Raw genomic sequence first — 25,515 nt, 5'->3', positions numbered from 1 at the left:
AAGGTAACGAACCTACTGCTATGACTATAGGGATTATGGCAATGGGCCAATTTTCCAAAATGTTGAACTATCCATTTATCAATAATAAAAGTGATCAGAGTTGATTTTTCTTATGAAAATATTTTTTTTAATGTTTTGTTCTTTTTCTTTTCCGTCGCTTCAAATGTGTTTTTTGAATCGTCCAATAAAAATTCATCCCACTCCTGAGGACGGACGGACGCTCTGCATCGGGAACGCCGCCCGTCGTCTCCGTGGCGACGGCCCTCCCGGGCGTCGTTACGGCAGCTGCTGATCCCACACCGGTGCATTCTGGGGATTTTTTTCATTTTTTTCATGGCGACTAACGAGGCCGTAAAAAGATCCGGCTAATTTACTGTTTACGTTTTTTAAGGTTTTTTTTTTTTCTTTTTCTTTTTTAAGTCACCCTTGTGTTGACGTGTGGGGTTGTTGCCGTGGCAACCGTGATAGTCCAGACAAGAAGACCCTCGAGGGCGATGGTGGCGCGTTGTGACAGATGTTTACAGCTGTAAAACATGTGTCTGTCAGAAACAGTGCAGCTCTGCTTTCTTTCTTTCTTTCTTTCTTTCTTTCTTTCCTTTTTCTTTCTTTCATTCTTTCTTTCTTTCTCTCTTTCATTCTTTCTTTCTTTCTTGATCTGAATTTGTCTCAATGCCTATTTTAAGTGCAAATAATCTACTTATTTTTGTTGAATATACCTGTCATTGACACCATGATTCTTTCTTTCTTTCTTTCTTTCTTTCTTTCTTTCTTTCTTTCTTTCTTTCTTTCTTTCTTTCTTTCTTTCTCAAAACTCCCTTAAAGTAAATTTATTTTGAAGTCTGCTTAAACTAATTCACATTAATGTTTTGAGATGATCACAGATCCTCTCCTCCCTCCCTATCTCCTCTTTCTTCCTCTCCTCTCCTCCTCTCTCCATCCTCTCTTTAATCTTTACATCCCTCCCTCTCTCTCTCTCTCTCTTTCTTTCTTTCTTTCTCTCCACCATCTTCTCTCTGAATCGGTCGGCGGAGGTTGAGGATTGTAAGCTGCTGTGTCGTCGTGCGTTTTTGATTTATGTTCCATCTTTGATATTGAAAATAACTGGAATGGTGTCCTTGAACGCAGCCGAAAGCGCAGGCAGGACGAGGAGGAGGAGGAGGAGGAAGAGGAGTAAAAGGAGGTGAATTTAAAAAGAGAATATGAAGAAGAGAAGGAGCAGATAAAGATGGTGCAGTCTCCAGCCTCCCTCCATCACGTCACACTTTACTTTCACTTCCAGATGCTCGCCGTCAAATTGCATCTAATAGCAGCAGAGAATTACACAGAATGGACCTTAATTACCTGTAATTTACCCCCCAAAAATCTTAATTCCCCCTCCGCCACCCACCACGCAAAATAAACGCCACATCTAATTTGCTTGTTTTGGAGACCAACGCTGTCGTCGTCCGCGGTGATGGATACGAGACGCCTTTGAATGGGGGGGGGGGGGGGGGGGCTGCAGGTAATTTGATTTCAGAGGAGCCTGCTGCATTTTTAATGGTCTGAACTCAGTCAGGCGAAGAGCGAGCGACCAATCAGAAGTGTCACCTCTGATACCACCGCAACACTTTTCCCAATATTCTACTATATTTATGTTTATATATTGTGGAACAGCAAACTGGTCAGGTGAGGATGCAGCTGTGAGAACAAATTTAAAATGACAAATATGAAAGAAAAGATGATTAAATGAAGGAAAAAACAACTTGTAGAGTAAAATAAAGGGTAACACTTTGTAATTAGTACACACTATTGAGCATTAGTTAAAGGGATAGTTCGACATTTTGGCAAATTGGCCCATTGCCATAATCCCTATAGTCATAGCAGTAGGTTTGTTACCTTTAATTGTCGGTGCAAGCTGTTTTTAGAACGGCGGAGCAGAGCCGTGAGCTGCTCAGAGCTACGCTACGGAGGCTCATTATGGGATTTCTTGGTTTCCCTCATCAAACTCATCAAATACACAATCCAACAACTCCACAACGCTCTGGTGGACAAATTGTGACCAGACAGAGTTGTTTTAGAGGGAAATTCATGCAAAACCGCTGATGCGCGTTGCCTTCAGGGACAGTTTTTCATCAACAGTCTCTGTATTTCCCTCTAAAACAACTCTGTGTGGTAACGTTGTGTTATTATCTCATAGCGTGGTGAATGTGCAGCTCACAACTTGTCCACCAGAGTGTTGTGGAGTTGTTGGATTGTGTATTTGATGAGTTTGATGAGGGAAACCAAGAAATCCCATAATGAGCCTCCGTAGCGTAGCTCTGAGCAGCTCACGGCTCTGCTCCACCGTTCTAAAAATAGCTTGCACCAACAATTAAAGGTAACAAACCGACTCCTAAAACTAAAGGGATTATGTCTATGGAGCAATTTGCCAAATTGTTGAACTATCCCTTTAAGCATTAAATACTGAATTCATCATTTATAACACATGAATACTCATTAGTAGGCCTATGTAGTTTATAAACAGAGTTGAAAATGTTTTACTCATCATTGATCAGCACCAACTGTTTATAAACTACATACTAATGAGTATTCATGTGTTATACATGAAGAATTCAGTATTTATTAATGCTTAATAGTGTGTAGTTATTGTAAATAAAGTGTTACAAAATAAAGAAAATAAATGAATGTATAGCCTAATTGAAGTAAAACGTGCAAACTGTGCAGAGTTGAGTTTATTCACCTGAAGCGACAGCAGCCAATCAGAGAGCGGCGTGCTCCTGCAGCAGATCAGAGATCAGATCTGAGTCTCCATTAGAAACACAACACATGAATCTCATCTGCTGTTGTTACGCTCTCCTCTCTGACGCACACACACACACACACACAGATCCAAACCCAAAACACACATTCAATCATCACCATCATCTGCCTGTCTCTCCTGCTGAGTGTGTGTGTCTGTGTGTGTCTGTGTGTGTGTGTGTGTGTTTGTGTTGCAGCAGAGAAAGGGTTTCTTGTGATGTTGTTTTTTAAATCATATTTGATTTCATGCATAATTAGCTCGGCCATCAGCAGCCGGCGGCCCGCATGCTGAGTGCTTATGCACACACACACACACACACACACACACACACACACACACACGCACACCAGGTCAGACAGGATGCTCTCACACTGAACAGAGAATTCACAACATTTCTACCTCGCTATCAACTTGAAGGTGCACTGCTTACCTCACCTGTGTGTGTGTCTGTCTGTGTGTGTGTGTGTGTGTGAAGCCTGCAGGCAACTTCCAATTTGCCGATAGAGAGTGTGTGTGTGTGTGTGTGTGTGTGTGTGTGTGTGTGTGTGTGTGTGTGTGTGTGTGTGAGAGAGAGAGAGAGGAAGGGGGGAAGAAAAAGAGAGAGAGTCTTCTTTGCTTTGCTGGAGACTCACTCGCAGTCGGATTAAAAACTTAATTATGTTTTAAAATGATATTTTAATTAAATATGGAGGGAAGCAGAAATGGATTGGCACCAAAATAATTAATCAAACATCAAAAAAAAAAAAAAAAAAAAATACTGAGCGGCGTCTTTCTGCTTCGGCCAGCAGAAAATAAAGTCGGCAGGCCTGTTAGCTCGGCTGAACATTCATTTAATTCTCCCTCTCTCTCTGTTTTCTCTTTACCTCGCTCGCCCCACACACACACACACACACACACACACACACACACACACACACACACACACAGCAGATAACGTCCCATTCCCACAATGCATTTGTGATGATGCTTCACAGATGTAATTAATTATTAAGCTGCTAATTAATGATCAGTGTCTCCGTCCTGATCCGCGGTCTTAAGAAGTCTGATGTCAGGATGATCTGCTGAGCGCTCGCTAACACTAGCGACTGAGCCGTTAACACACACACACACACACACACACGCTCCTTAAAGTAAAAGTGATAACAGATGTAACATTAGTTCATTAGTTCTGATGATTAACATCTTTTTTCTTTTTTTTTTACCTCCATCTTTGGTCTCCACCACCACGACAGAGAAACATCTGGTTCTTTAGCTGCTACCTGTTCATGTAGCTAACTCCCATGCTAACAATCCAAGATGGCCGCTGACAGTTTCTATCGTCACTTCAGCCGTGTTGCAATTTGAATACTTCCATGAGTAGCTACACTGTCATGTAGTATAGCCTACTATGTTCTCCTGTAGCCTAGTCTGCGTATTTCAACAGTTTCATCTCAAATTGAATACTGTTGTTGTGAACTTAGGCTACTTGTTTGTAATTTCAATTAGCGATAATAAACGCTTTGCTGTACTTTTGCTTGTTGTTGCTTGTGTGGGTCACCTATGTCAGCCGGTTTCTCTTACTGCCAGAAAACATTGGCCTACCAGTCTTGTTTTTCTATCATTCATTAGTTGCATCGACATGCCACGTTGCTTTCACACACAAACTAGCCTGAAGTGTGTTGGTAGGCTATTAGCCAACGATGTTGCTAACAAGTAACAGTAGCTAACAAAATGGCCACCTTTCCCACTTATTACCGGCCAACTTGTGACTGAAACGTGACAAATTCTCATTAGACTTCTGATTAAATCATGTGATGTTGATTAGCTCATCTGTAGCATTAGCATTTAAATACTGTTAAAAGCTAGCTTTCAGCAAGCGATTGAACTGTTTTGGTTTTTTTAGTTTGTTTTTGAAATTTAACAAGAAGTTGAACATTTTTTTTCTTCTTCTTTTTTACAAGAAACAAAATATCATAAATTGTTTATCTTATTGTTGTTATTTTTATGACCTGAGCTTCTGCTTTGTCGCTCAATCGTAAAACATTAATTTGCTAACAATGTCACAGCCGTTAGCTTTTGTCTGGAACTCCTAGTTAAAACTTTTTGCCCTTTAAATATTTAGTCACATACATTTTAAAGCAACACAAAGTAACTTTTCAAACTTCATATAATATATTCAGAACTTTAGTGGTGGTACATTACAACAGTTTAAGGGGTCGCCTTCACTGGCACTAAGCAGCTTCCAGGTGGATGGTAGGAACCCCAAACTACAAATTTGCTGACTGCTTTACGGCAGACGTCACTTCCCCATTTCCCCATTCGTTAAAAAGACAGAAGTCGATGTGAACGCCTATGTGGGAGGATTACCGCTATCATGGCAGAAGCAGCAAGAAAACCAAGGAAATTAAAAGTTTTGTCTGAGGACACTAAAAAACGGGCTATTTTTGCAGGACGCCGGAGCACCGTGCATAAATGCAGCACAGAGCAGATTGTGCAGGACAGGAAATCGTGTAGCCTACAAAATACATAATAAAACACCCGGTTAATTTTCAAAATAAAATACACCGTGTTTAAGGCGGATCATATTTCCCGCACTACACCTTGAAAACGTTATAATGGGCTGAGGCCGGCTTAAGTCAACAGGTCAGAGGTTTTCAGACACCGTTTCACCGCGTTGACACCATGAATGAACGAGGAGATAGTTACTGACTGTAAAACCACTTAACAGTCAGATCAACAGGTCAGCACCGAGTTGTTTTCCTTAATTTCCAATCCAACTGCACGCGACCGGGAGATCAGGATGTTTACGACGCTACACGCCGGTGCTCATGGGAAATGTAGTCTTCCTTCAGGCAAAACACGACACTAGCACTTTGGTCCACTGGCGCCGCAAAACTCAACCAAAACTGAAAGTTCTTTAGTTTTATTGCTTTCAATATTGAAGTAACAGCTGAATTTTTACAACTTGTTTTTTGTTGATGAAGAACGAACGGGTAGAAAACATTCCTATCTTCTCTCATCCTCTGTTCCTCATCACCCTCCTCTCCTCCTCTCAGAGGGATGAACAGATGGATGGATGGATGGACGGAGCGGGTGGAGGAAAAGAGGGAGGAGTGGAGGAGAGGAGAGAGCGAGATGATAGAGGCAATCAATATTTCTAGCATTCTAATTAAAGCCTCTCGGTGGAATAAATCCATGTAATTATCAGTAAATGAAATACAAGGTCACTCCACCTGATGGAGGGATGGACGGACGGACGGATGGACGGACGGACGGATGGATGGATGGATGGATGGAGGAGAAAACAACAGGAAGAGGCAGCGTGTTGGGTCGAGTTGATTCTGCTGACGACTGCAGAGAGTTTGGTTTTTATTTTCCTAGTCTCTGTTTTTGTAAACGTCCTCTCGGTCCAAAAAGTGTCGTGTCAAAATGTCCGACAACACAAACACACACACACAGACACACACAGAGAGACAGACAGCAGGGTCAGTGAGTAAAGAGATGCAGATACATTGAACTTTTCCTTGGATCAGTTTGATTTATTTATCTCTGGAACAATGTGTGTGCGTTTGCGTGTTCGTGTGTGTTTAAAGGAATCGTCCAACACGTTCCACCTTCTCTGAAGTGTTTAGATGATGATGCTCAGATGAATTAACAGACAAGAAGAGAGAGAGATAAACACTAAATAAATGACTAAACACACTGCTGGATACTTCAGATCTCTCTCTCTCCTTCTCTTCCTCTCTTTTTTCCTCTCTTCTTCCTCCCCCCATCCTCCTCCTCCACCTTACATTTATCAGTTTACCACTTTTTTTTTCTCTAATTACTTTTGCAAAACCTTCGTTTGACTCATCAAAGTGTCTCCTCTCTGAAAACAGCATTCTGTTTGATGCAGTGTGTGTGTCTGTGTGCGACTGTGTGTGTGCGACTGTATGTGTGTGTGTGTGTGTGTGTGTTAATAAAAAGATAAATAGACACACAAGAGAATACAATAAAGTGTCTCTGACCTCTGTCTGTCATTCAGCATCTCTGAGCCAATCAGAGACACTTCCACCTGCACACTGCTGTGTCTTTAACCACTGCACTGCATTGTTCTCTCTCTCTGTGTGTGTGTGTGTGTGTGTGTGTGTGTGTGTGTGTGTGTGTGTGTGTGTGTGTGTGTGTGTGAGCAGCGACTGGAGAAATGTTATTGATTTTTCAGGTGATCATCATTTTCTCTCCGCTCTCTCTTTGGGGCCGCTTGACGTTTTTTCCTAATAGTGTTTTCGGTCTGCATCACTAGAGCATGCTGGGAGATCAGCTAATTTAGCACAGAGATGTGTCAGAGACCTCGTGTGTGTGTGTCTGTCTGTGTGTCTGTGTGTGTTTGTGTGTGTGTGTGTGTGTGTGTCAGGGAGGTTGTGTTTAAGATGCTAAACTGCTGCTGACTCCTGGAATAAAAAGTCAACAGTGTTTTGCAGCAGAGTAGAAAGCTGCTGCTGCTGCGGCGGCGGCGGCGGCTGACGACGACGTGCCCTTGAGCAAAGTCACCGGGGTTTGAACGTCTCTAGTAGCAACAGGAGGGAGGGAGCACATCAGGATTAATCCAGATGTTAGGCAGAGATCAGTGGGCGGAGCCTGAGGATTGGCAGTGTCCAGCTGATTGGCTGAGAGACCTGTCAATCAAGCACAGAGAAGTTAGTGTGAAACAGGAAGTGGGGAATGTGTTTCCAATCCAGTCAGAACAACAGGAAATGAGTTTTTACATGAGATAAAGATTATTATTATATATTTACTAGAGCTGCAACAATTAATCGATTAATCAAACAATAATCGATTATTAAATGATAATCTAATTATCGGTTTGGGTAGTTTTTAAGAAAAAAAAGGCAAAATTCTCTGATTTCAGCTTCTTAAATGTGAATATTTCTGGTTTCTTTGTTCCTTTATGACAATAAACTGAGTCTCTCTTTGGTTTGTGGACAAAACAAGACATTTGAGGACGACGTCTGGCGGTTTGAGAAACACTGATTGACATTGACTGACATTTTTCAACATTTTATCGACCAAACAACTAATCGATTAATCGTTTAAATAACAATAAATAACAGATTAATCGATAATGAAAATAATCATTAGTTGCATTTGGATCATGTGGATCACAGATTTTTACTTTTGACACATTTGTATCATCTATTTTTGTAGAATTATAATCTGTCTCATGATCTACTTCCTGTTTCTACCCTGGTTTTATTGTGAAAGTCTCGGCTGGAGGTTGTATGTTGTGTTGATTTATACAGAGCTGCTATTGGTTGATGAGAAGCCATATGAAGGTGTTTTAATTATAAAAGTTCAGCCCCTTTTTCCTCACCTGCAGACAGTTGAGTCGTCCTGTAGGTGTCATAAGTACAGGAGCTTTGACTGACACTTCCTGTCGACATCCATCTGTGGTCGAAACACTGAGGAGAAAGAAAAACAAGAAGTAGCCTGGATTGTTTCTTTTTCTTCTTCTAAATGTGATTTCTACCTGAGGAGATTTTAAAAAAGAAAACACTATAAACCTCTGAAGGAAGAATCAATAATAAAATAATAATAAACATGTTTGTAAGAAAAGCTGCAGGTCAGACAAAGAAAAACAATTGCACAGGAGGTGGAATTTATATAAAACACTGAAAGTTCAGGTTAACTTGAACATTTTCTACCTGAAAAGATAAAAACCTAGATAAAAATGACCCAATAAGTTCCATAAACGACTCTTAATATACAGATCCTGGATCATTAAACAGTCTGACGAAGGCTTTTTTCAGCTCACGTGTTGGAGATGAAGATGTTTGGCAGGAGGCCGGTGCTGGGGGCAGGTGTTACAGCAGCTCCCATTAATACAGCTAATTAACATTAGCCACTATTCTAATTAACAGGCAAACTAATTAGGAAATAATTAACCAACATAAAAAAAAAGAAAAGAAAAAAAAAATCAGATCTTAATGAGAAAGAGTGAGAGATGAGGTGGAGGTGGTGACAGAGATCACAGCGCGGGCCGAGGACCGAGGAGCTGAAGGTAGATGTTTGTATTAAAGCTCCATACAGTATAAAGGTAGATGTTTGTATTAAAGCTCCATACAGTATAAAGGTAGATGTTTGTATTTAAGCTCCATACAGTATAAAGGTAGATGTTTGTATTAAAGCTCCATACAGTATAAAGGTAGATGTTTGTATTAAAGCTCCATACAGTATAAAGGTAGATGTTTGTATTTAAGCTCCATACAGTATAAAGGTAGATGTTTGTATTAAAGCTCCATACAGTATAAAGGTAGATGTCCATGTGTAGTGTGATTATAAAGCAGCTCTAGCTTCTATATTAATACTGTGAAAGTATCAAAGCCTCAGTCCACAGAGAAATGCACACAGCCTGTATTCAGAAACTGAGCCTTAAAACCAGCCGTCAGGACTTCCTGTCACTTTGTGATGTCACAACAAAGCCCCGCCCCCTCACCACCTGGACCCACTATCCAACCAACAACAACATTTTGCAGGATTTCGTTTCTCTGAGTGTTTTATTGTGAAATCTGCTCATTTTTTTAATTGGATAACTTTAGAAAACAGTCAGCCAATCAGAAGAGAGGCTCAGAGCTTCCTCCTCTCTTCTGATTGGCTGACACCGACCTGTTGTTACTAGAGCTCCATAGAGAAGCTGAGAGAGAGAGAGGAGAGACAGGAGGTCAGTGGGTAAATCCTCAGCAGAAACATCTGGACAACACAAGCAGCCTGCGGACAGGACACACACACACACACACACACACAGCTCTGTGATACAGATGTACTTCACTTCACATTCACATGAACAGTAACTTTTTTCCTTATCTCAGCAGAAAATAACATCAGTTTCAAAATAAAAAAAAAGAATTTTCAAATATCTGAAACTAAATCTGAAGTTTAAAACCGACTTTACAGATGTTTCCTGTTTACTTTGATCATTTTGTTATTAGATGAACGACGTTATTATCTCCTGGATGTTTGTGTTGTGCTGTAACATGAGGAAATGATGAACTCCAGATTGTTGCAGCAGGATTTAGATCACAGCTCAGGTTGGAGTCGACGCTCTGCAGCTGAGTTATATCAATAAGTGATATTTTATTTTGGAGGAATTGTGTCTTAAAACCTGTAAAATACAGATTATAAACAGGAAGTAGACTTTTGTTTTGCTAGCATTAGAAATTGTCATTAAAGGGATAGTTCAACATTTTGGCAAATTGGCCCATTGCCATAATCTCTATAGTCATAGCAGTAGGTTTGTTACCTTTAATTGTCGGTGCAAGCTATTTTTAGAATGGCGGAGCAGAGCCGCGAGCTGCTCAGAGCTACGCTACAGAGGCTCATTATGGGATTTCTTGGTTTCCCTCATCAAACTCATCAAATACACAATCCAACAACTCCAAAACAACGTTTTCGAGGCAAATGCTGAAACTGCTTGCTGCAAAACTGTCCCTGAAGGCAACGTGCATCAGTGGTTTTGCATGAATTTCCCTCTAAAACAACTCTGTGTGGTAACGTTGTGTTATTATCTCATAGCGTGGTGAATGTGCAGGTCACAACTTGTCCACCAGAGCGTTGTGGAGTTGTTGGATTGTGTATTTGATGTGTTTGATGAGGGAAACCAAGAAATCCCATAATGAGCCTCCGTAGCGTAGCTCTGAGCAGCTCACGGCTCTGCTCCGCCGTTCTAAAAACAGCTTGCACCGACAATTAAAGGTAACGAACCTACTGCTATGACTATAGGGATTATGGCAATGGACCAATTAGCCAAATTGTTGAACTATCCCTTTAACTATTCAGTCCTCTAAGGTTTTGTCTCTAGACTTTGAGTCTGTACATCTGTGGTGTGTGTGTCTGTGTGTGTTCACATGTGTTTTTCCTTCATTGCTTGCGATTGCAAATTTATTCTTCTCTCAGAGATGAAAGCTGAACGTTCATTCAGCTGCTTCACGCAAATCAAACCGTGTTACAGTATCGACATGCACAGGTGTGTGTGTGTGTGTGTGTTCATGTGTATTTGTGTGTGTTTGTGTGTGTATGTGTGTGTGTGTGTGTGTGTGTTACCTCTGGGGCCGTTTCCAGTCAAACCACCGCCGCCCTCGTTGGGACCAGTCGTCCTCTCATCTCCACAATGAATAGGAGTCAATGCAATGTCCTAACAAGGGTAGCTACATAAACCTGTGTGTGTGTGTTTGTGTGTGTGTGTGTGTGTGTGTGTGTGTGTGTGTGTTTTGTGTGGTTGTGTGTGGTTGTGTGTGGTTGTGTGTGTGTGCTGGCAGCTGGATGCAGCCGTCTCATATCCATTATTGATCCTGTATCATTACCCACTGCTCCGCTCTATCAAGACAAAAACACCCTGTTATTGGAATATCTCACCCCAGTATTGACCTGCGACACACACAGACACACACACACACACACACACACACACACACACACACACACACACACACACACACACACACACACACACACACACACAGACACACACTGATGTTGCAAGAAATTAGCATCAGATGTGGATTCAGAAGACAAACAGAAAACCTCTCTGATCTCTCACTACGTTCAGTCTGGTTTTTCTTTCCTCTGTGTTTTTACTTCCCGTCTCTAAACCTGTTTGTTCTGATCCAAAGACCAGACGCTGGTCAGACTGAACCGGTCTGAACCGGTCTGAACCGGTCTGAACCGGTCTGAACCCGACTGAACCAGACTGAACCAGTCTGAACCAGACTGAACCAGACTGAACCGGTCTGAACCGGTCTGAACCATTCTGAACCGGACTGAACCAACCTGAACCGGTCTGAACTGGACTGAACCGGTCTGAACCGGACTGAACCGGTCTGAACCGGTCTGAACCGGTCTGAACCGGACTGAACCAGACTGAACCAGTCTGAACCAGACTGAACCAGACTGAACCGGTCTGAACCAGTCTGAACCAGTCTCAATCGGTCTGAACCGGTCCGAACCGGTCTCAACCAGACTGAACCAGACTGAACCAGTCTGAAGATGCAGCGTCATATTTCAGTTCAATCAGCTCCGTCCACTCTGACAAGCTGACGGCCTTTTGTTTGTTTGTTTGTTAGAGGAACTAATTGACCAATAAGGAAACAGTCCAGTTTATTGTCCATTGATCTATTGACGACTTTTTCTTCTTTAACTGTGTCCTAAATCACTCCCTACTCACTATCTAGTGACCAGGCCATGTTGTAGTGGTGTCCGAATGTTTAGTGATTATTAATGTTCACCATATAGTGACTGAATCTATCCCACAATTCACCGCCAAATGTAGTGAACATCGGATGGTCACTAACCGGAGCAAGATATCCCATCATTCATTGCGGCCATGGATCGCCGCTGTTACTGGCTGTTACGATTGCAGTTGGAACGTTTTAATTATGCGACGTAATAACGTAATTAACTGTGCGGCGGAGACGGAGTAGTGTCCAAAAGTGTTTTTCATTTTACCAATGAGTCACTATATTGTCACTATGTTAAATTCACTATAGGGAGCAGGGAGGAGGGAATGAGTGAGTGATTTCGGACACAGCCTCTGTAGTATTTGAGGTAAACCCATCATCACCGTGGTTACAGAACCTTCAGACTTCCTGTTTATGGATCCAGAGCTGTTGACGCTGTGACGTGATTGGTTGATTGATTGATTGATTGATTTGAGTATCGATCGATTGGCTGATATTTGTTCCTAATGACCGTCGGTGAGGAGCAGAGGATGTGTTGGTGTGTTTATGAACCACCGCTGCTGCTGCTGTTCAGCTCTCAGTCCGAACGCCGCTGTTTGATTGGCAGCTATAGCCCCGGGAAAACCCCAGGAGACACACACACACACACACACTGACAGACACACACACACACACACACACACACACACACACTGACAGACACACACACACACACACACACACACACACACACACACACACAACCAGACACACACACACTGACAGACACGTGCCCGTTAGTCCGGGATTGAGCCACATTTTCTCTGCAGCAAATCAACACACACGCCTGCTGCCAGCAAACACACATGTATTTTTGAACATGAAAACATATCAAGAACACACACACTCTCACCTACACACACACACACACACACACACACACACACACACACACACACACACACACACACACCTCGAGGGAGATGTGCTTGTGTGGATTTCCAGGGATGTTGTGGTAAATTGGCCCTGACATGTAAACAAAAAGCCCCAAAATGACTTGATTCAGCACATTGTGTTTGTGTTTTTCTGTTGATCTGCTTTGTGTGTGAGTGCCTGGTTTTGTGCACGTGTGTGTGTCAGGGGGTTGGTCTAAGTGTGTGTGTGTGTGTGTGATTTCATATTTGTGTGTTTACGTGTGTGTGTGTGTGTGTGTGTGTGTGTGTGTCAGGGGATGTTCTACATATTCATCAAATGAGGCAGATTCTTATTGATTCTCGTGTCTATTAGCAAAGTTAAAGACGAGACTGGAAACACTGGACTCAGCCGTTCCATCTCAACACACACACACACACAGACACACACACACACACAGACACACACACACAGACACACACACACACACACACACACACACACACGTAAACACACACATGTTGATTGTGTGTGTTTGTGTCTTTCATCTCGTCTCATTATGAAGTCGTTGATTCCGTCGACGTCTGAAAAACAACACAAACACAAAAAAACGTGTGGTCACATGATCACACAGGTTGTGTGTCTTGCTGTGTGAGTGCTGAGCGTGCACGTGGTCTGATCTGTGCACGTGCACATGTGTTACATCTCTGCAGGCTACACACACACACACACAGACACACACAAACACACACACACACACACACACACACATGTTGCAGCGGTCTGTCTCAAATCTTTAACTGGAGCTCACACAAATATGTACATTTTTACTTTTGTTTTGATCCTTGTTACAGTTCAGTAGACACACACACACACACACAAACACACTCTTACACACATACACCAACACACACACACACATCAACACACACTCTTACACACACACCAACACACACACACACAGATGGAGCCATGAGTCTGGTTTGAAGAGAAATAATTTCTGATAGAAATCCTTGAAGATCCTTCAGACTGGGAAACAGCCCAACTCATCACTGTGTGTGTGTGTGTGTGTGTGCGTATTTGTGTGTGTATATGTCCATATGTGTGTGTGTGTGTGTGTGTGTGTGTGTGTGTGTGTGTGTGTGTGTGTGGTTGTGCATGTGTATTTTAAGCACCGTGTTCCAGTTCTGTGTCCTGAAGGCGTACAGGAGAAATTGCTTCACTCTGTGTTTGTGTGTGTGTGTGTGTGTGTGTGTGTGTGTGTGTGTGTGTGTGTGTGTGTGTGTGTGTGTGTTACGTTACAGCCTCTTAACTGAGTCACACACACACACACACACACACACACACACACACACACACACACACACACACACACACACACACACACACACACACACACCCTTGTTATTGTTTCCATCCTGGTCTCTGCAGGTAAACACATGAAGCAGTTTAACTCCACTAACTCTCACTGAGGTTGAATCCTCCTCTCTGATTGGCTGTCGCTCCTCGTTCACACATGTGACTGAATCACCTGTCGGTTCAAGGTTAAAAGGTTGTGACGGTCACCGACCTTCACACATTTAAAAAGGGATAGTTCAACATTTTGGCAAATTGGTCCATTGCCATAATCCCTATAGTCATAGCAGTAGGTTCGTTACCTTTAATTGTCGGTGCAAGCTGTTTTTAGAACGGCAGAGCAGAGCCGTGAGCTGCTCAGAGCTACACTACGGAGGCTCATTATGGGATTTCTTGGTTTCCCTCATCAAACTCATCAAATACACAATCCAACAACTCCACAACGCTCTGGTGGACAAGTTGTGACCTGCACATTCACCACGCTATGAGATAATAACACAACGTTACCACACAGAGTTGTTTTAGAGGGAAATTCATGCAAAACAGCTGATGCGCGTTGCCTTCAGGGACAGTTTTTCATCAAGCAGTCTCTGAATTTCCCTCTAAAACAACTCTGTGTGGTAACGTTGTGTTATTATCTCATAGCGTGGTGAATGTGCAGCTCACAACTTGTCCACCAGAGCGTTGTGGAGTTGTTGGATTGTGTATTTGATGAGTTTGATGAGGGAAACCAAGAAATCCCATAATGAGCCTCCGTAGCGTAGCTCTGAGCAGCTCACGGCTCTGCTCCGCCGTTCTAAAAACAGCTTGCACCGACAATTAAAGGTAACAAACCTACTGCTATGACTATAGGGATTATGGCAATGGGGACAATTTGCCAAAAATGTTGAACTATCCTTTTAAAGTCAAGGTCAGAACCTTTCTCTCTCTGTTGCCTCATGAGTCGAAGGCATTAGCAAACGAAACAGAACAATCAAACCAACTAATGAACAACTGGGCTGATTTACTGAGTCAGTGCTCGACTAACCAGGCAGCAAACAGCCGGTAACCTGCAGCCTGCAGCATCCAGCCTGCAGCATGGAGCAGAGGTAATGAATGGAAGTGGAGAGACATTTAGACAAAGTGAGAAACATTTTCTCTGAGAGCTTCCAGTTAGTTTCATTTCTATAATAGCAGCACACACACACACACACAAACAAAACACACAAAACATACACACAAAACACACAAACACACACACACATACACAGAGATGCAGACAGCGCTGTTGATTGTGTATTGCCGGTTTGTTTATTAGCTCTCTGATTGAGCCGCTCTGCCTTACACAGATTGGATGACCTTTCCAGATCCTTCCGCCGAGTCCGCTAAGTAGATCGGATGGCGACGCCACGCAACGACACTTTATTCAGATTGTTACCGAATGAGAAAAAAAAACAGCCCGTCATATATATATATATGTGTGTGTGTGTGTGTGTGTGTCTGTGTGTTTGTGCGCACCCGCTCTGCCTTCATTGGTTCAATTGAAGCCTCATCTCCATATAGTTTGTATGCAATTACATCTGAGCGGCGTGCTGAGTGCCTCTATATGATTGTGTCTGGATACTGAGTGCGACTACCTCTGATGTGTGTGTGTCTGTGTGTGTGTGTGTGTGTGAAGGATAATTTGTGAGAAAGAGCAGCTCGATGTGCGAGTATGTGTATGTTTATTGTGTGTGTTTGTGTGGTAATTTGTGCCAGAGAAAAGCGATTTGTGCTAAATGTGCGTGCGTGAGAAATCAGTGTGTATATACATTTATATGCATATACATGTACATACAAGTGTGTGTGTGTCTGTGTGTGTGTGTGTGTGAGAGAGCTGAGATGAGATGAGAGTGCAGGATAAGCCTGGAGTGTGTTTCTAGTGGCTTGTTGGCTGCTCGCGGGGCTTTAAAGGGCACGTCCGTCAAAAACAGTGCACGGCCCGATCTCATTCATCTGCAATAAAACAGCTAATCACACTCAGAGGAAGATGATCCCACTCACACACACACTCGCACACTCACACTTGCACACATGCACACAGAGGTTGTTTACTGTGTCGCTTCACTTTAAAGGGATAGTTCAACATTTTGGCAAATTGGCCCATTGCCATAATCCCTATAGTAGTAAGTTTGTTACCTTTAATTGTCGGTGCAAGCTATTTTTAGAACGCCGGAGCAGAGCGGTGAGCTGCTCAGAGCTACGCTACGGAGGCTCATTATGGGATTTCTTGGTTTCCCTCATCAAACTCATCAAATACACAATCCAACAACTCCACAACGCTCTGGTGGACAAGTTGTGACCTGCACATTCACCACGCTATGAGATAATAACACAACGTTACCACACAGAGTTGTTTTAGAGGGAAATACAGAGACTGCTTGATGAAAAACTGTCCCTGAAGGCAACACGGATCAGCAGTTTTGCATGAATTTCCCTCTAAAACAACTCTGTCTGGTAACGTTGTGTTATTATCTCATAGCGTGGTGAATGTGCAGGTCACAACTTGTCCACCAGAGCGTTGTGGAGTTGTTGGATTGTGTATTTGATGAGTTTAATGAGGGAAACCAAGAAATCCCATAATGAGCCTCCGTAGCGTAGCTCCGAGCAGCTCACGGCTCTGCTCCGCCGTTCTAAAAATAGCTTGCACCGACAATTAAAGGTAACGAACCTACTGCTATGACTATAGGGATTATTATGGTAATGGGCCAATTTGCCGAAATGTTGAACTATCCCTTTATAACGAATTGTGTTTGACTTTCAGCAGGCGGCTGCAGCTCATAGTTTCACCCATACTGTGTCCACTTCCCGTCCCAGCACTGACCTCCGTGTCTCTGTCTCTGTCTCTGTGTCTCGTCCTCCAGACTGAGCTGATCTCCAGTCAGTGTGAAGCCCAGCGAGCCGCTCTGGAGCAGATGGCCGTCAAGCTGAGCGGCCTGCAGTACCCGGCGCCGGCCAGCAGGAGGCAGCAGAGCAGCCAGCTGCCCCGGAGCAACAGGTAAACACACCACTGGGACGAACATATGTGTGTGTGCGCAGGAAAGTTGGTTTGATCACATATCCTGCGATGACGCCAAAATAAAAGCCTGTTTTCAGTCAGTCACCTGTACAGGAAGTTAAGAAGCTGAAAGTTCAGAGACAGGAAGTGGGTGCTTAAGAAAGTAAAAGCCATAGATATGTATTTTTTATTTTATTTTACCTTTATTTGACCAGCTTGTCCCTTGAGGTTGGATTTCTTTTGCGAGGGAGACCTGATATAACGAGACTAGATGACTCATCCAGCGCTGCTGTCCAATGACACGGCATCGCCACACGGCCGCCATCTTGGCTCTGTCCTCTCGCTCCCTCAGAGCTTTAAGCCTCTGGTGCAACTGGTTCAACTAAAACAACCAGAACTTGCTCAGTTTTTGACCAATTTTTAAACAGTTTAGTTTGTTATGAACGTTAGAAACACAGTTATGATAGTTCATATTTAAAGTTTTCCTAAATTAGGAACATTTTTAATTATGTACTTTTCTATGAACGTTACACTATAGTAACATTATACAAATAGTTTAGTACTAGGCCTGGGACGATATGCTTTTCTCACGATTCGATTCTTCTACGATTTTTTGGATGGCGATTCGATTTAAATTGCGATTCTACGATATTGCAGATTCTCTCGATTTTTAGTCTGCATTTTTAACATTTATCTGCACACAAATATTGTAGAAGTCTATAAATTAACATACTCCATAATAAAGTGAACTTAAACCCTTTTCAAAACCTGGACTCTCTGTATGTAAAAAAGGCGAACAAATGCACATTGCACAATATTTAAAAAAAAAAAAATTGATTTTTGAACAAAAAAATCGATTTAAAAATCGTCAAAAAGGATATCGCGATATTTATGTGCATCGATTTTTTCTCCCACCCCTATTTAGTACTAGATTTGTGTATCGGCCTGGGAAAACCCATCGGATGTCGCTGACGTTCGATTGTGGCAAATAGCCAAAATAGGTGGAAAAGTACTATTTCCACGATTTTGATATTTTGTGTGATTCTGGTACTTTGAACTCCCTACTACATCGTGGTGAATAAATATTTTAAGAAAACAAAACGGAAAGTACTTATTTTTATGTTTTTGTGGCGAGTGAAGCGTTTCATTTTCAGCTGAGACACAGCACAGCTGAGCTGCAGCAGCGCTAGAGGAGACAGGTCTGTTGTTATTGTAGAGGTAACATTCAAGGACCCTCGGAAAGCAGAAAGTCACACGATTCAGATACAGTTTACAGCTCGTCTTTATCATAAACGGTTCAGACGTTGTTTAATGTTTTGTAAAACACTCGTCTTTAGAGGGTTAAAACAGCAATGTTAAAGCCATTTTTCTCACTTTTCAGTTTTTTGGTCATAATAGATTAAATTGCCCATAACTTTTGATCTGAAAGGGCTATCTCAGTTATTCAAACAGTTATGAATGGCTGAAAACTTCTAGTTTATGGAAATATCAAAAAATGAAAATGTCAAAATCCCACCATGTCAAGGGTTTTCCCAGGCCACCACACATATAGTTTAGAAGTCACAACCTCCTACTTAGCATCATCAGTGTAGCAGGTGTCTCCTCTGGCCCAGCATAGTCCCAGATCCACGACCACATCTGGGCCGAGTCTGCCAGGAGAGTTTGAGTGTGAGCACCAGAGTCGGTCCAGATGTGCAGGTAGAATCTGGGAACATCTGGACCTGATGTGGCCAGATGTGGGCCACAGAACCAGGCCAGTTCTGGACCGGAGGAAGACGAGGCTGTGGCCGGATTCATTCTGCAGATGATTGTTGTTCGTTGTTGCTGTGATGATGAGAAAGACACAACAACAGAGGAAGAAACGCACAAAAAACAACACACACATAGTTACATATGACACACACACACACACACACACACACACACACACACAGACACACACACACACACACACACACAGAGTGGAGAGTGTAATCACGCACACACAGAGGAGGAGTGTTAACAGCAGTAATCTGCTGTGGCCGAGCTCAGCGAGCGGCATCTTTGGTCACGCTGCCTCTCGCCGTTTCATCCTCGGCTTTGAGGAGTCTGTCGCCGCGGTTATCACACACACACAGGGCGCACACACACTACACACACACACACACACCATACACACACACACACACGATTACACAATAAAAACATACACAAAGTTGTATGTATGCAAATGACAAATGAAGCTTAAATTGCTCTGTGAGTCCGTCGTGTGTTGTGTTCTGCAGACTTTATGGGTGTCGTCACACCGACTTACATGAAGGATGCAGCGGCACACACACACAAAGACACACAAAGACTCACAAAGACAAACACACACACTCAAATCTGTTCAAATTGAGCGTAAATTGCAGTGTTGGTGGCAGCACTTGGTTTTTGTGGCTGCAGACTGTGTGTTTGAGTTAAATAAGAGAAATAGGAATTGTTTTCGCTCTTTCTCTCACACACACACACACACACACACACACACACACACACACACACACACACACACACACACACACACACACACACACTCAGATGTAAATGAAAGACTCATTTTGTTGTGTTGTGTTTGTGCGCTCTGCTCCTCTGAGGCTGCAGTGTAATGTTTCAGTAATTTACATCGGCTGTGTTGGATACTAATTGGTTATTCATATATTAGCTGCTGCTTTTCACATACATCAGTGTGTGTGTGTGTGTGTGTGTGTATGTGTGTGTCCAGTGCAGTGGTGTGTGTGATGAGTTTGGTGCTAGTGAGTGGATGTTCCATGTTTTCCTGCTCTGAGCTCAGTGCAGATTTGTATTTTTTGTCTGGTTTTGGTTGAGTTGTGAAGGAAATGAAGGTCAGTCTGTGATGTCATCGAAAACATCTCAATTAACGACACGATAACGAGCTCAGGTCCAATCAACTCGTTCAACTGGAGTCATTTTTCTTTATCAAACATTTTATTTATCACATATTCTAAAATAAATGAGTTTTTTAATCCATTTTTATCCATATGAGACAATATTTCCTACTCACACCATCAATTATAACATAATATGCAATATAATTATAGTTTATAAGTTTAAATAGTATAATAATTAATATTTAATATATTTTTTTAACAATATACATTTTTTTAATGAGACTTTATCATCTCAAGATGTCGTCAAAGTCATTCATTCATTCATTCATTCATTCATTCATTCATTCATTCATTCATAAGCTCTTTGAAGAGAGGATCAGTGTGTGTCAATGAATTAATGAATGAATGAATGAGTGATTGAGTGAAAGAATGAACTGGTGGACAAACAAATTAATGCAGGAACAAGAAGGTGAATGAATGAGTGAATGAATGAATGAATGGTGAAAGGTCGGATCCATTAATCAAACGATGATTAAGTAAAAAAATGAATTGAGTTTTTGATAAACAAGGATGAATGAATGCATGAATAGAACGAGTAAATGAAGGATGAATGAGTCAGAAAATATAGATAAAAGAAAAATAAACTAATTTGTGAGTGAGTGAGTGAGTGAGTGAGTGAGTGAGTGAGTGAGTGAGTGAGTGAGTGAGTGAGTGAGTGAGTGGACAAACAACTAAATGTGTAAATCATCCAAAGAATATTATTATTTATGAATGAGTTACATAATTATGAATAATAAATGAATGAATGAACTGAGAGAAGAATGAGTTACAATATGAATGAATGAATGAATGAATGAATGAATGAATGAATGAATGAATGAATGAATTGGACCTGATGAAGTGTGATGATGTCATCGGCTGGATTTTCAGCCGTTCAGTTTTGTTTCTACTTCTTCTTTTTCGTTTTCTTCTTCTTCTTCTTCTTCTGAATGAGTGAGTGAGTGAATGAGTGAGTGTGTGAATGGATGAGTGGCCAGCAGGGGGCGCCGTGCTGCCGTCCCCCTCCTCCTCCTCCTCCTCCTCCCTGTGTTTTAATGCGAGCGGTGGATGAATCCATTAGACGAGTGTCAGTGAATCACCTCATAAATCCTCCTGCGCCTCTGACTGAAAGGTGACGGCTGCCAATATGACTCATTCAACCTTTCCCTCCGTCTCTTCATCCCCCTCTTCCTCACTGTCCCCTCCCTCCTTCCTTCACCTCTTCTTTTTCACTCTCTCCATCCTCCTCTTCTTTCCTCTTCTTCCTCATCTCCTCTCCTCACTTCCTCTCTGTTCACCTTTCCTCCCATTTCCCCTCTTCCTCCACTTCCCTCTCTCTTTCTCTCTCTTCCTCCTGTTGCCTGACATTTCTCCTCCTCCTCCTCTTCATCCTCCTCTCCCTGCTGTATATTATAGGATGATGAATTAGAGACAGTGGTTACAGCTGCTGTCACCGTGGCAGCCGCAGACGGAGAGAGAGAAACAGAAAGAAAGAGTTAGTTAGTTAGTTAGTTAGTTTAAAGCAGAAGTGAGTGATATATTTGTGTTAATATAAGTCTTAAATAGTTGTATCTTCCGACAGCAATCACTTACATAGAGTGTTTGGACTGAAACACGGGTCTGTCAGTCACTCTGCTCTGCTCTGAGCCGAGGAGAAAACATTTATCGTATCCTACAGTTTTTATCCAATGAGGAGAGAGAACGGCATGCAGGGCTGTGTGTGCAGCCAAGGAACGCCGTGAATGTGGCGACGTAGGGACGAGGACTGTTATGGTGCGTTCAAGGAAACTCGTATTTTTCCGACCGTGAAGTGGTACCAGTTCGATCTGGTACGAGTTCACGGGTCAGAAGTTACGAGTGGCCGTTATAGTGACTTTCACCGGTAAAACAGGTCGGAAAAACACGAGTGGGTTGCCTGGAACGCTACAAAGTCGTAAGTTGTGACTTGAAGCTGTAATTTACGATTTCAAAAGCCTGCCTGGAACGCAGCATTAGCGAAAACGACCGGATCACTCACTTCTGCTTTAAGTTTATTTCGGACATGTTAAAAGAAATAAAACATAATACAGAAATGGACAGACATAACATATAAAAACTTTGCAAAAACAACATATGAACAAAAAAAGAAATATATATATATATATATAATAAAAAAAATAAAAGAAAATAATTGAAAAATAAAGGTAATTTGATTTTTTTTGTTTTTGTTTTGTTTTGTTTTGTTTGTTTCATATCCGAAAAGGAGTGGGAAGAAGTAAAACTTATTTACTCCCACCCCTTATTCATAAATTATTTATCAGGTTATCTAGTCATTATAATATATACAGTAAGTTAATTTATGAGTTATTTAACTGGATTTATTCTAATATATTATTATATTTATATACATATAGATTTATTCTAACATATGATTACTAATCTTTATCTCTCTATATAGTCATATACATATAAAAACATATACAAACACATTCATACATACAAAGACAAACTGAAAGTAGCATGAACCGAGCAACAAATAACTAAGTGGGTAAATAATACCCAAATAAATAATAATAAGCACCTTGTGGTTGTCAGACACCCTCATTTCTGTACATACTGAAAATCATTTCTTTGTATTTCTTTTTGAACTGGATTATGTTTGGACATTCTTTTAACCCCACATTCAAACTGTTCCATAGTTTAGTTCCACAGATAGAAACACAAAAGCTCCTTCTTGTTGTTCGTATGTTCCTGATTTTGAAGTTAAATTTTCCCCTTAAGTTGTAACCCCCTTCCCTTTCAATGAATAATTTTTGAATATTTCCAGGCAGTGAGTTGTTTCTTGCTTTAAATATTATTTGAGCTGTCTGTAGATTAACAAGATCTTTGAATTTCAGTAGTTTTGACTGTAAGAAAAGAGAATTTGTGTGATCCCTATATCCTGCCCTATGAATGACCCTTACAGCTTTCTTTTGCAGAGTGATGAGTAGATTTATTGTGCTTATGTAATTATTCCCCCAAACCTCTGCACAGTAAGTTAGATAAGGAAGGACTAGTGAACAGTATAGAATGCGGAGTGTTTTGTGATCCAGAACCTGTTTTGCTCTATTTAATACTGCAATGCTTCGTGACACTTTGGTTTGTACATGATTAATATGAGATTTCCAGCTGATTTGATCATCTATTGTAACCCCCAGAAATTTGATCTCATTGACTCTTTCAATAACAACCCCATCCAATTGAATTTGCATTTGTGTATTAGATCTGCAGTTCCCAAAGAGGATTATTCTTGTTTTGCTCAAATTTAATGACAGTTTATTTCTATCAAACCATAGCTTAAATTTAATTAATTCTGTATTAATCTCTTGCATTAGGAGTTGTAGATCACTACCAGAGCCAAAAATACTTGTGTCATCTGCAAATAGCACTAGCTTAAGTACTTTTGATACCATGCATATGTCATTGATATATAAAATAAACAACTTAGGGCCCAAAACTGACCCCTGTGGGATGCCACAAGTAATGTCCAAACATGCTGAACAATAGTCACCCAACTTCACAAACTGTTTCCTGTTGTTCAGGTAACTCCTCACCCAGTCCAATACTGTTCCCCTGATGCCATACTGCTCTAGTTTCTTGATTAATATGTTATGATTTATTGTGTCGAAAGCTTTTTTTAGGTCTATGAATATTCCAACTGTATACTGTTTCTGATCTATTGCATTTGTGATATCTTCAATGGATTCTATTAGTGCCAGTGATGTCGTTCGTTTAGATCTGAATCCGTATTGGCTTTCAGAGAGTAATTTGTGTTTGTTTAGACACAAAGAGAGAGAGAGAGAGCTGAGAAGTTATGAAAAAAGAGAAGATGGAGGACGATACACTGATTTAAACTTAACTGTGAACCAACAGTTTTTTCTTCACCTCCAGACCTGTTAGTTAAAGGACAATTCCGGGCAAATTCAACTGTATTTTCAGTTTAAAGGGATAGTTCAACATTTTGGCAAATTGGCCCATTGCCATAATCCCTATAGTCATAGCAGTAGGTTTGTTACCTTTAATTGTTGGTGCAAGCTGTTTTTAGAACGGCGGAGCAGAGCCGTGAGCTGCTCAGAGTTACGCTACGGAGGCTCATTATGGGATTTCTTTGTTTCCCTCATCAAACTCATCAAATACACAATCCAACAACTCCACAACGCTCTGGTGGACAAGTTGTGACCTGCACATTCACCACGCTATGAGATAATAACACAACGTTACCAGACAGAGTTGTTTTAGAGGGAAATTCATGCAAAACCGCTGATGCGCGTTGCCTTCAGGGACAGTTTTTCATCAAGCAGTCTCTGTATTTCCCTCTAAAACAACTCTGTCTGGTAACGTTGTGTTATTATCTCATAGCGTGGTGAATGTGCAGGTCACAACTTGTCCACCAGAGCGTTGTGGAGTTGTTGGATTGTGTATTTGATTAGTTTGATGAAGGAAACCAAGAAATCCCATAATGAGCCTCCGTAGCGTAGCTCTGAGCAGCTCACGGCTCTGCTCTGCCGTTCTAAAAACAACTTGCACCGACAATTAAAGGTAACGAACCTACTGCTATGACTATAGGGATTATGGCAATGGACCAATTTTCCAAAATGTCCCTTTTAAATCTCATCGTCGTCACTAGTCTGATACCTGTTACATTCCAGCCGATTCCTCTGTTGACTGGAATTACACGACGAGTTGAGGAAAATGAATAATAGATTCCTGTAATTTGAATTTCCTCAAGTGACTTAAAAAGTGTCAGATCGGCTTCGCTGTAACACACTCCCACGCTCTCCGTTGTCGTGTGACAGAGAGAGAAGAGGAGCTGACACTTCAAACGCTGTGAAACCGTCGTCGTCCCGGTGTCGAACGCAGCCCCGCAGAGCCGCCGAGCCGCCGCCACGTCGCTCCTTGCTCTCCGATTTGTCTGTTTTCTCGTCTTCCAACCCCCCGAGAGATCCTGTTTTACAAAGTGTTTAGTTAACATTAGTGCAGGAACAAGACTGAGACGGAGGAAGGAGGGATGGGGGAGGAGGGGGGTGGAAGAAGAAACGACAAACGACAAGAGAAAACAATCTGTGCGTTGTGTGTTGTATCTGCTTCATCTGTCTGAGTCAGTAAAAGGGCCGCGCTGCTCGACGCATAATGAGGAAGAGGAAGACCGACCGCCTCAGGGGAAGGAAGCAGCGCTCGCTTCTTCTCCTTCTTCTTCCTCTTCTTCCTCTTCTCTGTTTAGTTTTTATTTCATTGAGAATCACAAGCAGAGGGGGAGAGAGGGAGGGAGGGAGAGGGGGAGGGAGAGATGGGACCCAGGAGGAGAAAGATGGAGGGAGGATGGGATGGGAAGAGGAGGAGGAGGAGGTTGGAAGATGGAGG

General features: G+C 41.9%; 1 protein-coding gene across 1 annotated transcript in view; it reads left to right on the top strand.

The window, feature by feature from the left end:
- Positions 1-25,515, top strand: part of akap6 (A kinase (PRKA) anchor protein 6) — a gene marked incomplete at both ends in the record, with an annotated part of 204,851 nt that overhangs the window by 86,841 nt on the left and 92,495 nt on the right. Inside the window, one exon of the mRNA XM_083998470.1 lies at positions 17,097-17,230. Coding sequence (XP_083854596.1) covers positions 17,097-17,230 — 134 coding nt within the window. The remainder of the gene's footprint in view (positions 1-17,096; positions 17,231-25,515) is intronic.

The sequence above is a fragment of the Trachurus trachurus genome, assembly GCF_905171665.1.
Source record: "Trachurus trachurus genome assembly, chromosome: 22".
Classification (NCBI taxonomy): domain Eukaryota; kingdom Metazoa; phylum Chordata; class Actinopteri; order Carangiformes; family Carangidae; genus Trachurus; species Trachurus trachurus.
This window is presented reverse-complemented; position numbering and strand designations above follow the sequence as displayed.